Here is a 14983-nt window from a genome sequence, read left to right as displayed (position 1 = left end):
GAGCTGGTATGAAGTGAAATACTGGAAGTTTAATTGTTTACGTGTGTGGTGCAGCTCAGTTTGGGGCCTTTACATGCGTGGGTTTCTGTGTTTGTGTCGGTTTGTTGAAACAGCTGACTGCGAGACGGACGGCTATCTGAGCTCCTCCGGGCTGCAGGATCCGCTGGAGGCCGGCGGCTTCAACACCACCCCTCCCACCACGCACAGCAACCCCCCGGCTGTAAACGGCCTTCCCATCCCGGCCCTCCGCTTCCCCTCGGTGAGTGGATTCAGTCAGGAGCTGAAACTATAAGGAAGGATGGCTTTCAAGACTTTATAAGGCATCGTTTTGCAACATTACTATGTCCAACCCAGTGCTTAGTTTTGTGTATCTTCTTGTGACATATTGTCAGTTTAAAAACTGATGTTTTACGCTTTGAGTTCTTATACAAAACATTAAATTTGAATTTGTTTTTCAGTTCTTCATCATGTCCCTGATGGAATTTTGAGAAAGAATAGAATTCAGATTCAGAAAACTTTATTTGTCCCCAGGAGGCAGTAAAAAAAAAAAAAAAAAAAAATCACAACTCTGCGTTGGCCGGGAATCGAACCCGGGTCAACTGCTTGGAAGGCAGCTATGCTAACCACTATACCACCAACGCATGCAGGAGTGTTTAGCCTAGCAGCTGTCTGAGGCTGCACTTACTGCACTGTACAGTTATGTTTTCAGCTAAATGTTAGCAACTTTGTACAGCATATCAGCATGCTAACCACATATCTCTGTCTATTTGTAGAGTATTGCCGTATCCAACAACATAGAACATGGAAACTCTGGACTCCCGAGTGGCTTCAACTCCCCTGTGGACAGGTAAGCGTCCTTCACGCTGAGCTTTTTTACAGCCGTTCAGGGAACAATAGAGCCCTATCATCTGTTTCATTTGAAGTCAGACACCTGAAAATCAATATTTGTTATTTGAAGCTACAGATGTTGAGCAAAAGTGCTTTCCAATAGAGAAATAAGATTACTGTTGCAAATTTACCAAAATGTTGAAGATAAAGTAATATGTTCCGTTCCAAATTACCATTATAGAACAAACAGCGCAATTCTCAAAATGTCCTTTAGAGTCACAGCCACTCAGTTCATTTTTTGTGATTCCCAAGAGTTGACAGTATCTGACTCGTTCATGTTGGATTGAAAGAAATGTCAAGAGTTGGTTGAGTACCGTGTTTCGTAACAACTTAGTCATGCAACATTTAGGAGCCAAAACATTCTCCCAGGTGCTTAATTCCTCTGAGAAAAGCCCTTGATTATGATGAGCAGATGTGCATGTCAAAAACCACAAAGAGAGCAACCGTTTGCAGTATCAACACGGATGTCAAATCTGTTTTTTTTTTTACTTTGTATGTGAAGGTGCAAAGATGTTTTACTGTGAACTAAAGTTACCCATGAGGTGGAGGTTTTTAAATAGAGACGGATGGACGCTGCCAACCAGTAGGCCTGTAAATGTTTGCAGCCTGTGCCAGGGAGGTGGAAGGAGGGGAGTCTGTGACCGCAGCAATCCAAAAAGGCCCGGGAGACGCAATTAACTGAACCGAAGCTTTTTATAAAATGTGCTGCATGTTCTCTGAAAGCTCCTTCATTGTGTACATACAACAGATCACATGCTTCCTCCAGGTTGTTGTAGACGCTGTTAAACTATATTGTTTAACTCGACCGTTGACACGCCACTGCAACACATCTAAACTTTATTTGACACTCTGGAGTGCTGTTTATTATTTCGTGTGGTGCCAAGATAATCGGTTGGCTGATGGATGCTCGGCTCCTTTATACTTCTGTTGCGGATGATGAATTGACTTTGAAATTGCTAATGCCTCAGCAGCTTGTTGGGGCGTGTTTTTTAACCAAAAGCATATGCGGTTTATTCCCTCGCAGCTACGCCTCCGATGTGACTTCTGGCCTGAGCGACGGCTACGAGGGCCTATCGGAGAAGAGCGAGAAAACGGCGGCGAGACGGACCGCCGGGAAGCTGTTCAGGAGGAGAGCGCGCTCACGGCTGCGCATCACCGGGGTACAATAAATCAAACGTCTCATTTAATTACACCCCTGCAAATGCATTTTTTTTTCCACGTGATAAACAAATAAATCAGCCGGACTGAATTATTGAATTAGCCGAGGCATTCTCTTTATGAGCGAGCGGTGAAGCTCCACCCTGATTATGCAACGTTATCAGCAGCCACGCTGTTATTTCCCCGGCAACCGCAGCACATTACTCTTCTGATCAGGACACTCTGTGGTCTTTTAATGAGCGTGTTTGGACTGGCGGCAGAGACAAACAGATCAGGCATTACCACATGTGCATACCGAGGTGCAAAGAGTGCAAAGATAACACATTTAACCCTCCTGTTGACCTCATTTACGGGCTTCAAAAATATTGTTTCCTTGTCTGAAAAAGAAATCCAAAAATTCTGCAAAAAATTCCCCAGATTTATAAAAATTTGCAAAATCTTCAGGAAGAAAATTACTTATAAGTTTCCCTTAAAAGTTTTATTTAAAAAAAAAAATAAATCCCCAAATTTTGGTTGATTTTCTTGTTAATGTTCTTTAGAAACATTTTTAACATTTCTGTTTTTCCACCAAAAAATGTTCAAAGATTTCCCCAAAATGTTGAAAATGTGTGAAAATGTATTTTTTCCCACATTTTGAAACTTTACACCGGATCAATTCTGACCCGCAGGAGGACACGAGGGTTAACACACACAAGCACGCTGCATTTTAGCGTAAACTCACACATGTACAAAAACACATCGTTCCCTCTGTTCTCAGCTCTGCTCAGGTAAATAGACTCCTTTGGTGATTATGTGTCCTCGGTGTCTCTGCAGCTCTCTGATAAAGTGGACCGAGTGGTGGAGTGCCAGCTGCAGACGCACAATGACAAGATGGTGACTTTTAAGTTCGACCTGGACGGAGACAATCCGGAAGACATCGCTGCTGTCATGGTGAGATGATGCTGGTGTTATAAGCTACAAATAACAGAAAATTTGCTTTATTTTTATGAAAGTTTTTTTACTGTATTGGACCAAATCGACCTAAAAAATTTGCTTTATTTCAGAAGAGGCAGCAGTTGGAACTCTATCACTTTAACCCCTGAGCTTAAAACCCACCAGCAAGTTTGAAAAACATGATATCTTAACAAAAATGACAAAATGATTCATCCATCTGAGCCAGGAACTGTAAAAATTAAAACGAATCCTTGCATTTCCAACTTTCTAATAGACTTACTCATCTGTGGCCAAACCTAACCTTAAATTGTGGTGTTTCTTTAACCCTCGTGTCGTCCTGCGGGGCAAATTGATCGTTTCAAAGTTTGAAAATGTGGAAAAAAAATATTTTCAGAGTGAAAAACTTTCACATTTTCAACATCAGGTGTTAATAAAAATGTTTCTTTAAGAACATTTGGTAAAAAAAATCATTCATTTTTTTCCGAATGTTCTTAAAGAAAATATTTGAACTTTTACTGATATATATATATATATGTAATCACTTTAGATATTTTTCTGTTTTTTTGGGGAGATTTTTATTTTTTAAATTTGGGGATTTTTTTTAAATAGAACTTTTAAGGGAAACTTTAAGGGAGCTTTTGTAGTTTTTTTCTTACACATTGTTAATTCAATTTTAATTTGTAAGAGCAAATATTTATAATTTCTTCCTTCAAGTGTTCGTTAATAATCATTTAAATGAGATAAATAGCTGATTTACTCCCAGAACGTTCTGCAATTAGTTCAGAAACAAGCAAACTTCTTCAGTCTGCTGATAACTTTAGCAGATTCCTCTATCTCAGCTGGACATGATTCATTGTCTTCCAGTTAGCAGGCCTTTTGTTTGCCGGTCTTAACTCTTACTGATAATATATCTAACTTACAGAGAAGCGAGTGACGCAAGTGAGCAGCTCCATCCATCCTGTTTCTGTCTTTATTAGAGGGCTGTGGAGTCTTTGTGTGAAGGAGGCAGCAGCACTTTGTGTTCACTGAATGTACTGTTTCCCTCCAACACAGTGGGCTTTTGTTTACCGTGTCTTGGCGCAGCAGGGGCGCTTGGCATCTCCGCTGCCCCGTGGTTCTCAGTAAAGGCTTTTAAACGAGCTGAATTATGCCACGCTGACAGGAAAAGATCACCACGCCCCGACCCACAATTCAAACTGCATGAATATGCAAAACCTCCCGTAAACAAACTGCTGTATTGTGGATTTCACGTGAGGCATTTTTTTCCCTGACAGTAAGCTTTAGCTGGAGGGAGGTGGGTGGTTCAGTTTCAGGGATGGACACACAAGAAGACAAAGGAATCTTTTAGAAATGCACTTACAAGCTTGTATTCTCCTTGTTCAGAGAGAAATGGTAATTAAGTAAAGGTTTAAAGCACTTTCAGGTTTTATTTTCTGCCACTTTGCAGCATTTTGATTAAATATTTTCCTTCTTGCACTTCGTTTTTATATGATGCATGCACCAGTAGTTATTTTTGCAGATAAAATTCTAAAATATTACAGATTTTTTCTAAGATTAATCAACCAAATTTATATAACGTAGATCCAGTTTTATCCATTTTAAACAACAATAGTATGTTGCTATTACCAATTGACGTATAACAGAACTCTTAACTTTCTGCAATATTAGTAGATTTTCTTTTGATATATATAGTCAATTTTAATGCTAATTATAATAATAATAATGATAATAATAATAATAATAATAATGCTAGTAATCATAATAATCTTAATGCTAACAATAAAAAGAAAAATATAATAATTATTATTATTATTATTTTATTTTTTAATATGTTTATTTTTAAGCAATAATAATACTAATAATAATAATAAATGCTAAAAAGACAATAATATCATAAATCATTAAAAATAATGTATCTTGAATTTCTATCGTCTGTCTGTCTGTCTGTCTGTCTGTCTGTCTGTCTAATCTAATCTTTTGTCTTCTAGGTACATAATGAGTTCATCCTGCCGTCAGAGAAGGAGGGCTTCATCCACCGTATGGGTGATATAATCAAACGGGCCGAGGCTCTGATGACCAAAGACCAGCCGGTCCACTCTGGCGGACACCGACTGGCCCAGCCGGTGTTCCACGGCGGCGTGAACTCCTTGTCTTCCTCTCAGGTCAGCAGCACCTTCCTTCCAGTAATTCTGACTGCAGCTCTGTTAGCCGAGAACAAAGGAAGTAACAGCATCTGTGTGTTTCTGTCTGGTCGCCATAAATAACAGCAGCTACAGTCGAGCTGCGCTTCTCTGAGACGGAGCCGTAAATCAGATGGAAAGCTGTGCTGCTTCCTACACTGGTAATAAAGGGAATCTCATCAGAGAGCTTTCCTCTCCGTCCACAGTTCCTCTAAGACCTGCCCTTAAAGACTGAAGGTTAAGTGTCTTCAGAGCCACCAGAGACGGAGCTTTCACTTAGAACATCATGTTACTAAAAGCACTAATGTCATAGAACCCTGTGTCTCCTTTTTTTCACGTTTATTTGTTCCCACAACCACAAATCCTTTCCAGTGCTTACAACATAATGAACTTTCCAGCATATCTGCCCACAGTGCATTGGTAAAATAATTTATGCTTGGATGTATTAGGCTTTTATGAATCAAGGTTTCTGTGAAGCCATAAAACGAACTTCCAGGAAAAAAAGAGCTGTTAAGAGCAGTGCCATCCTGTACAAGATGTGAGCTAATGGCTAATCAGATACAGTTCGTCTGCTCGGGGAAAAGGAGCGTCTGTTCTGCCAGGACGAATACAGAGAACAAAATCTTCCCGTGCCCACTCGTAAATACGAAAGGAGATATTCATAGATGATGGAGAAAAGGAGAACGTGTGGGGAAAGAGAACAGCGAGAGCCAAACATCTACCTCCCTGTTTCCGACCCGCTGGCTGCATAATTACCCTGAAGCACATCGAACGGACCTCCTCTGGCGTCACTCCAACACCTGATGATTGCCTTTCCTTACAGAAAGTTTAGTTAGCTCAGGAGGAAACTGACAGGCCCAGAGACTCGTCTGTCTGCAGCTCCTCTGTTTTGTAATTCTGAGATTCTATTAATAAATTCTATAAATGGAGCTTGAATCCCTGGAAAGCCTCTCCAGCTGTTCCTAGTTTCCTTCACCCACCGCTGGAAGAGCACAGCTGGGCCTCTGCTCAGATAAACGCTAACGTAAGCAAGTTAACATGCTCAGTGCTAACAAGACCTGCTGATTTCAGGCAGATGCCTTGTTACTTTCGTGCATTAGCACAACTAACGTTTGCTAATTAGCTCTGAAAAAAAGCAAATTGGAAGCTCACATGTCCACATGGAGTTTATTTTTACGCTGGGCAACAAATGTATTACAATGAAATGTTTAATTTCAGCAGATATAAATAATAATTGATGAAATTTAGTGACCTATTAATACAGATCATCAGAATGAAGATCTATTTGAATTTAACCACTTTAGCTTATTTATCACGGTATGTGAGTAATAATTTTAATGTTATCACAACAGTAAAAGATGCTTACTAATAAATTTACAAACATGAATAAAGAAAGCAAATAAAACTCAGAGACATGTAGAGGCTAAAAAATCGCCTGTGGATTTACTTTCAGTATGTTTTTTTGTACATTTTCCCACAAAGAAATTCACAATATTTCAGGAACTGTTCAAGGTAAAAGCCTGAAATTTTCACTTTCATTTCTCATTATGTCGCTAAGTCAGAATCATTAATAATAAACAAGTAGATCCAATAATCTGTGATTATGGGGGAGTTGAAATGTGAAACAAAACTTCAAGTCGTCATGAAAAATCCCACCTTTGAGCGCAGATTAACAAAAAAATTGATAATGCAGAAGTCAACTAGCGATATTTTCTGAACCATATCTAGCTTCATGATGTAATAATTCAAAGGAAAACATATTGAGCACTTTATAATATTAAATATTTGGTCACAAAATTTAAAAAAAGTATTTTTTGTAATTGATTGAGCAGGTGTGACAAGTTGTACCACAAAAACAGAAATGTTGTTAGATAATCTAATTCAAGTAGAACAGAGTCATAGAGTTTCCAAATCACGCGTAAACCAAGAAAATTTAGTTGAAAAATGGTCATCTATGCACAATTCCACTTCTTTTTAAGCAATTTTTAGCTTTATTTGAGAGGAAAGCAGGGAGAAGACCTGCTGGAAGTGAAGCCAGGCCACGAGATCAGGTTTATGGGTCAACCGGTTAAGCTATCAGAGCACCCTTTTTTGTCTTTATTGACAGGACAGTAATAGAAGGAAGCCAAGAAAGTAGGGAGAAGTATGGGGGAAGGACCAGCAGCAAAAGGCTGTGAGCGGGAATCGAACCTGTGGCTGCTGCTTTGGGGGCTATAGCTTCTGTTTATGGGTCGCCTGCTCAACCTGTTGAGCTATCAGAGCGCCGAACCCCACATTTTTAGGTGTGAAAAAATATGCTAAAGGCAGGTCAATGAGAAATATTAGCTGTGAAAGTGTTTGAGCTTTATTATGAGCTGAAATTTCACAAATGTCTCTATATATTTTCATACTTTGTGCTGTAAGAATTTTAGGCAAATCAGACATGGCTGAGGAGAAATGATTCTAAAAAAACATGTTACCCATTGACATGTCAGCAGGCATGGACCCTTTAACAATCCTAATATTGACAGAGAAAATGGACTTTATTGTCCACCTAAAACATGAACGCTGTGCTAAATTGACAAGTCATATATCAGAGTCCAGAGCGGGACTTTATTGCATAAATTTATTCACAATCCATCCTACAGTTGAGATATTTTGGTCAAAATTACAAATTTGAATGACCAAAACCATCTGGAAACAGATTCTAGGAGCCATGGTTTTGTGTAAAACTTATCTGCACTTGTCCATTAAATGGCTGTTGAGATATTTAACAGCAGAATGGAAAACTTTGGCCTGCTGGTGGCTCCAGAGGGAACATCAACACAGTCTTCATGATTCATCCTTTGGGAATCATGAATATGTGTAAACTTCCATCTAAAAGTTGATGAGATATTTAGTTCTGTACCTGAGTGGTGGATTAACCATCAAACTGACAAACCTTCACTTCCATCACTACAGCCCAAGAATAATGAACACTCCTCCACCTCTCAGGTTTTCCAGCTGGATTAGAGCCGCCAATTATCCAGATTATGGAGGTTAAAAGTCTCCTCATAAAAGATCGCTCGTAAAAATGCACAAAGACGCAGTAATATTTATATTGACCAGTTAATAACCTGGGATTTTTTTTATGAAAACAGCTTTTTTCGCAAAAGTCTTTACAGCCGTTTTTGCATTAAAAGAGAAAAGAAAACTTTATTGTGGCCTGATACATGTTGTACGACACCGACAAGTCATATACACCTGAGGTCGGGTCTCCAGGTCGCCTGCATCTCCCGGTATTTTAGAGTCGGCTTAGAGGGTCATTACATGGATTTTACACGTCAGCAGCAGCTTATGAGGAGCTACGGCACAGACTGTGAAAATGGCAGCAGGACTTGTGAAGAATTTTCAAATCTGAGAATATTACAGACGTCAGCTGGGTGTCGTAGCTTTGGCTCAAGATTATGACACAAATGCTGCATTAGTAACAGAGACTCTGAGCTTGAAAGATGTTGCAGAGGCGTCTAATCAAAGATGGAAATAAGTTGCCTGCAAGCATTATGGAAAGCTTGACTTGTGCTGCACAATAGTGGAAAAAAAATTAATTTGTGATGCTTCTTTTTATGTAATATTAAAAAAAAAATCTAATTTTCACCAGATGGCTTGACTTTAGATAGAAATGTTTATTCTAGAATGACTGAGGTGATTTAGTAGGAGTGTATCTGCATCAAAAATACATCATTTGTTAAAAAGCAGTTTGTTTTTTATGTCATGTAACACCTGGAAAGGCAGCCGAAGTATTTTTTGCTTTGGATGGCGTTCAGATCTGATGTTCCCTTATCTTCTTTCTCAGCATTCTATTTCTGTTTCTTGCTCATTTATCTGTGCACATGTGGAGCCTGCATGTAAACAAACAGAAAAAGGACACTCAGCGCATCCCAGCACCCTTAAATCTGAGTAGATTCTGATGATATGTTTGCGATGTGATGCATTTACACCTTGCAGTGTCGATGCTGATAAAGACATATTGTGCAGCGCTGCATCAACTTGATGTCTTAGAATTCCCTCAACTTTATGAACATTCAATGTGGAGTTCTGGTTGAACGGTGAACTCTCCGGTGTGATTTCTAACCACCTATCAGTGTCGACGATTAGACCGGTTGTGTAACTTTGCGCTGCAGCTGAATCAGGAGGGAGTCTTCAGATATGAGACGACGTTGCATCATCGAACCCTTCAACATTTTTGCCAGCAGTAAATTGAATGGAAGTTTAATCAAATGTCTTCTTTTTTACAGCCTAATCTGCACAGTCACACCCTGCCTCGGACCCACTCCTCCTCCTCTCTGCCTGGTAAGTCCCATGTGATGAAGTTAATTCAGCCACTACAGGATAATTTGATGCTGAGGGATATTAAAAATGACAGGAATGTGAACCTGAGATAACCTCATAGGACTTTGTTTTGATTGGCTTCATTAACCCTCGTGTTGTCCTTTTGAAAATGTGGAAAAAAAATATGGATTTTCACAGTGAAACTCCTGATTTCCGCATTTTGGACATTTTTACTCATTTTTTGATAATATTTACAAGAACTTTTCTTGCCAAATTTGGGGGATTTTTTTAAAATAAAACTTTCAGGGGAAACTTCAGGAATTATTGTAATTTTCTTCCTGAAGATTTTGCAAATTATCAGATATTTGGGGATTTTTTTGCTGAATTTTTGGATTATTTTCAGACAAGGAAACAATATTTGTTGGTGTCTGTAAATTGGGACAACAGGAGGGTTAAGTAAAGTGTGTTCAAACTGCACAAAGACTGTCGTTCTCACAGCATGTCACATTAACGTGCTTCTTTTTTTTCCTGTGCATGTGTGCATGGGCGTCCACTCATGCATGCGTGTGTCTTGTCTTAGACTACAGTGGTTCTAACCCCAGCGTAGGGGTACGTGGCTCTCCCCCATGCCCCAATGGAGAGGTCTTCAATGCAGACATTACTTCACCTGGGCGACCTCTAATACGCTCACAGTCTTTCCACAACGCCCCAGGTAAATAGCCCTGCACCCTCCCTCTGGTCCCGCGTGAAGAGACCGAGCATTGTTTACTGTTTCAGCACTCTGAAAAATTGTTACAGTCCTGTTGGCAGAGAATAAGTCGAAGCAAAGCTCAGCTACCTCATAAACCCCCTCCCTCGCCTCCTCAGGGCCCTTTCTTGGTATTGTTCAGACATTCACATGGCGCCATCCGCCATCCCCACACCTCAAAGCCTTCGTCTGTGTCTGCCTTGCAGCAGGGCCTCTTGGGTAATTACCTCACCTGAAGGGCGCTTTCTGGTTGTGAATGGTGTCGCTGTAAAGCATGAGATTTCTCCACTGCTGCGATAGTCAGCAACATCTGTTTGCCAGCACAAACTCCTGCAGAATTTCCAAGAAAGTCTCCTCCCACGTCAAAGTCTCCCTCCCCACAGGAGGGGCATTTTGAAGAACACATCTCCTTCATATGCCCCCAATTCCAGCCTCAGCTGCCACCTGAACATCCTCTCTCCCTCTTGCCTTGGTCTCTTCTCTGCTGGGTGTCCACTGCATGGCTGCTTTCGCAATGCTGCTTGGCCGCCAGCCACCATTACAGAGTGTTGCTTAACCTATGTTTCCGTCAGCGTGGAAAAAGTAGAGGCTGGTTTGCATCATCAGCAACAGGAGGTGTGGTTTATGACTGTGGAGCCATTGTTGAAGCAAATGTCAAATCAATGGATGGGGCGAGGATATTGGCGTCCTAATCTATCCCTGGAGGAGCGATGTGGAAATCCTGATTCCTTTAATCTCACAATCAGACCCAGAAAGCTCGTGCGCACACGTGTGTTCCATTTAACCTCCACATAAAAGCCTCCCTCCTCCATCCATTGATGCTAAATCCCTCGCAGCCATCGAAGCCCGGTGTGCGACTGCTTCAGCTTACAAACACAATTACAGTCGGATGCTGCTTTAAACAAAACGTCTCGGTTCACCATGGAAACCCATTATTTGTAGGTACGGGTAAGGTTTTTGCTCCACATGGTGTATGTCTTGGCAGGAAGTTGAAGGAAGGATTTGGTGACGAAACCCTGAAGAGTCGGGAAGAACCAACTCGTCTTTTTGGGTCAAACTGTGTCCAAGATTCCACTGCAGCTGTGAAATTAAAAACTACGTTTGCATGCAGAAATTAACTCTCCTGTTGTCCTCATTTACGGGCACCAAAAAATATTGTTCCCTTGTCTGAAAAAAATCCAAAAAATCTGCATGAAATTCCCAAAATTTATAAAAAAAAATTAGCAAAATCTTCAGGATGAAAATTCCTTGAAAGTTTCCCTTACAAGTTTTATTTTTTTTTAAAAACAACAAAATTTGGCAAGAAATAAAAATAAAAAAATAAAAATTGTAAATATTTTCAAAAAATGAATAAAAATCTTCCAAAAAAATCTTAAAAATATCTAAAGTAATTCCGTATATATCAGTAAAACTTCTAATATTTTCTTTAAGAACATTTGGGTAAAAAATCAACCAAATTCCAGCGAATTTCACTGGATTTTGGTTGATTTTTTTACCCAAATGTTCTTAAAGAAACACTTTTTAACAGTTCTTGTTTTTCCACAAAAAAAATCTAAAATTTCCCAAAAATGTTGAAAATGTGGAAGTTTTCACCGTGTAAATATTGTTTTCCACATTATCAAACTTTAAAACGGCTCAATTTTGACCTGCAGGACGTCACGAGGGTTAAATGGTGGCACGAAGAGACTTTAAGTTCAAGATAATTGACTATAAACAACTGTTTTCTCTCTGTTTTCTAGGTTCTCCCCTCCATTACCAGCAGCACCACCACCCTGCATCCCTCCTGCCCCACCACCAGCACTACCACTTGCCCTTTATGGGCCACACTCACTTCCCGTTCCCATATCCGGGCTCTCCGGGCTCATCGAAGCCGGCAGGGATCCATCCTCCCCTCACACGTGTCGCCAGTAACCCCACCTTCCCTTCTGTTCCCTCCCCGGCCCCCAGCTCCCCCAGTCCTAAGAATGAAACTCCCAGCCCCGTTAGCAGTGAGGGTGTTACCCTGCCCCCACCTGCCCCTCAGCACCCCAACATGTGGCCCCCCCACACACAGCCCCTGTTCTCCTTGGCTAACGTGATCTCCATGGCGATGAGCATGGCCCAGTCTTTCATCCCCCCCACCAGCCTGTCCACCCAGGTGATGCCCTCCTTTCCAGGTTTTCACCCCCAGCTGCCCGGCCCCATGAACCCTCAGTCAGGCTACCCCTCCGTCTACCCCCAGCACTACCAGACTCCGCCACTAGAGGTCTCTTACCCGGCGGCGGGCGGCGTCTACCACACCCCCGAACATCAGATGGACGGTTTCCACCAGAGCGCTCATCCACAGTGGCCGCCTCACGTCTCTCCTCCCTCCATGCCCTCCACTCCTCCGCTGGTTCCTCCAGAACCTTCGCAGCCGGTTGGACTCCCCGGTTCCCCCAGCCGGACCAACCAGGACCACAGTTACGCAGCTCCATACCCGGCTCCTGAGGCTCCAGCTCCGGCTGCCTTCAGATCAGAAGTCTCCATTTCAAGCTCCTCATCAGATCTTTCCCCGTCACCTTCAGAGAGCCCAGAGAACACCGTGAGTGCTCGTTAGGTTGATCTCAGGGATGACATCTTCTGAGATCTATGAACTCCAAGTGGTTTCTGGGTGTTTTATTGTCACATTTTTATTCAGTGTGGGCTCATTTTTCACTACTTTATAAAGTCCTGCACCTCTATGGAAATAAGACAACCATGGACAGAAGTAGAAAGAATTCACAATGTCTTTTGTGCAGCATGACAAAATTAGAATGTCACAAATCATAAAAAAAAACCACAAACGAAAATGAAAAATCTTTGATAATTTACTTGACAAAAATTTTTAAAAACCTGGAATCAATCTATAAATCCTTTTTTTCCAGGTGCACACAGGTCTTACCAATGCTAAAACTATGTTGAACCTACATAGTTTACTTAGTACTACTATACTACTTATTTTTTTATTTGTTTACATGCTTTTCTTCTGTTTGCTCTGTGTCAGCACTGCCTGCAGTTCAGCCCAGTTTAACTGAAAAGTCTCAGAATTTTTGTTACTTCCCTGTTGGTTACAGCTGAGTCATTTATGGCTTCAGAGTTTCTCAAAGGAGTGCAGAATTTTTATTTTTTACAGAATCTGGTTTAAACAAACGGTTTTCTTTTGGCTATTTTTTAAAGGAATAAAGTGATTTTGTAACTTAGATTGGTGAGGCTTCTGTGCACAGATACCGATAAATAATACAGGAGGGTTTTTTGTTTGTTTTGTTTTTACAGTTTTTGTTTGATAAATGTTGTCATTTTGACTAATTTTAAAGATTCCTCTTCAAGATTTTGCAAATTTTATACATTTGGGGATTTTTTTTTGCTGAATTTTTGCTTTTTTCAGATGAGGGAACAATATTTTTTCATGCCTGTTAATGAGAACAACAGGAGGGTTAACAGAAAGAAACTAAGATTCTCAGAAGTGTTTTTAATTTGATTTGGTATAGGTGTGAGGGAATCTGCAGAAAAGACTCTGTTTTTCCTTCCAAATCCAGTCTCTGTTTACTACAGTGCATGGAACTAGTTAGAGTCATATTATGTAAGCCAGCATTTGGTAGCAGTTATCCGCGGCACAGAAACTAAGTTGGTGGCCTGCTGTACTGTTAAACTCTTTAATTTTAGAAAGACAATTACAAAGGAACTGAGTTTAATTTGGACCACACGTGTCCTGTCAGCGCCCTGTCAGCTGCAGCTCTAATAATATTTCTCCTCCTCCTCTAGTTATCATCCCTCTGCAGTCCGTTGCACCCCTCTGTACCCAACATGAATGCAAGCAGCTCCAACCTGAAGGCCTCTTCCACTGAATTTGGTAAGAAGTTCTGCGAATGTTCCCAAAGCAGACCTCTGCACCATTAACACCTTACATGAGGAATGTTTTCAGCTGGGAGCTGGGAGCGCTGGAAAATGACATACTGTATGATGTTTATGTTTGCAGCCCAAACAAACACACACACACACTTTGTAAGTACACACAAATGCACCCGAGCTAAATATTACTCTGGAATAAATGCCCCTCTCAAAACAAGAAAAAAAAACTTATTTCAAGGAACTTTTACCTTGAAATAAGTGAAAAATCTACCAATAGAACAAGTGAAAAATGGCTTGGTCAGATTTCTTGAACTAAGATATGATATTTAGAATATTGAGATCTTAAATTAGCTGGAAAACTTATTTTAAGCTCTAATTAACCAGGATTATCAAGCTTCGGTGTCTGAAAATAAACTAGACATGCTACAAAATAACAGTTTTCACTCAAAAATAGATTTTTGCTTTCATTTGGGATGTGCTAACCCTCCTTCTGATTCTTGTAAATATTTTCAAAAATGAGTGAAAATGTTCCAAAAAAATCCTAAAAATATCTAAAGTGGTTACATATACATATCAACAAAACTTATATTTTCTTTAAGAACATTCACATAAAAATCAACCAAAATCCAGCGAATTTCACTGAATTTTGGTTGATTTTTTTGTGTGAATGTTCTTCAGAAGCATTTTTAACATTTCGTTTTTTCCACCAAAAAATGTTCAGAGATTTCCCAAAAATGTTGAAAATGTGGACATCAGAAGTTTCACCGTGAAAATATGTATTTTTTTACATATTTTCAAACTTTGAAACGGGTCAGTTTTGACACGAGGGTTAAACTTATTTTGAATTTTCTTGTAAAATTCAACTAAGAACAAGATAATTTCAAGATTGTTTGACTTAACAAGATATTTAAGATGCGTTGTCCTGAAACAAGTCCCT

The 14983-nt window shown here is 40.2% G+C and overlaps 1 protein-coding gene and 1 non-coding gene across 3 annotated transcripts in view; one reads left to right on the top strand and one right to left on the bottom strand.

The window, feature by feature from the left end:
- Window positions 1–14983, top strand: part of wnk4a (WNK lysine deficient protein kinase 4a) — a 57182-nt gene that overhangs the window by 34425 nt on the left and 7774 nt on the right. The window contains exons 9-17 of one of the 2 annotated variants that reach the window (XM_022191381.2): window positions 114–259; window positions 774–847; window positions 1913–2048; window positions 2860–2976; window positions 4968–5141; window positions 9416–9470; window positions 10030–10161; window positions 11937–12760; window positions 13960–14047. In XM_022191381.2, the coding sequence (XP_022047073.2) occupies window positions 114–259; window positions 774–847; window positions 1913–2048; window positions 2860–2976; window positions 4968–5141; window positions 9416–9470; window positions 10030–10161; window positions 11937–12760; window positions 13960–14047 (1746 nt within the window). The remainder of the gene's footprint in view (window positions 1–113; window positions 260–773; window positions 848–1912; window positions 2049–2859; window positions 2977–4967; window positions 5142–9415; window positions 9471–10029; window positions 10162–11936; window positions 12761–13959; window positions 14048–14983) is intronic. The other variant, XM_051939738.1, reaches the window with a different exon arrangement.
- Window positions 570–641, bottom strand: trnag-ucc (transfer RNA glycine (anticodon UCC)). Its single transcript has one exon. It is a non-coding gene; the product is annotated as a tRNA-Gly (tRNA).

This window comes from Acanthochromis polyacanthus, chromosome 19, assembly GCF_021347895.1.
Source record: "Acanthochromis polyacanthus isolate Apoly-LR-REF ecotype Palm Island chromosome 19, KAUST_Apoly_ChrSc, whole genome shotgun sequence".
NCBI classification, from domain to species: Eukaryota; Metazoa; Chordata; class Actinopteri; family Pomacentridae; genus Acanthochromis; species Acanthochromis polyacanthus.
The sequence above is the reverse complement of the archived record's forward strand: the minus strand, read 5'-3'. Positions and strand labels throughout refer to the sequence as shown.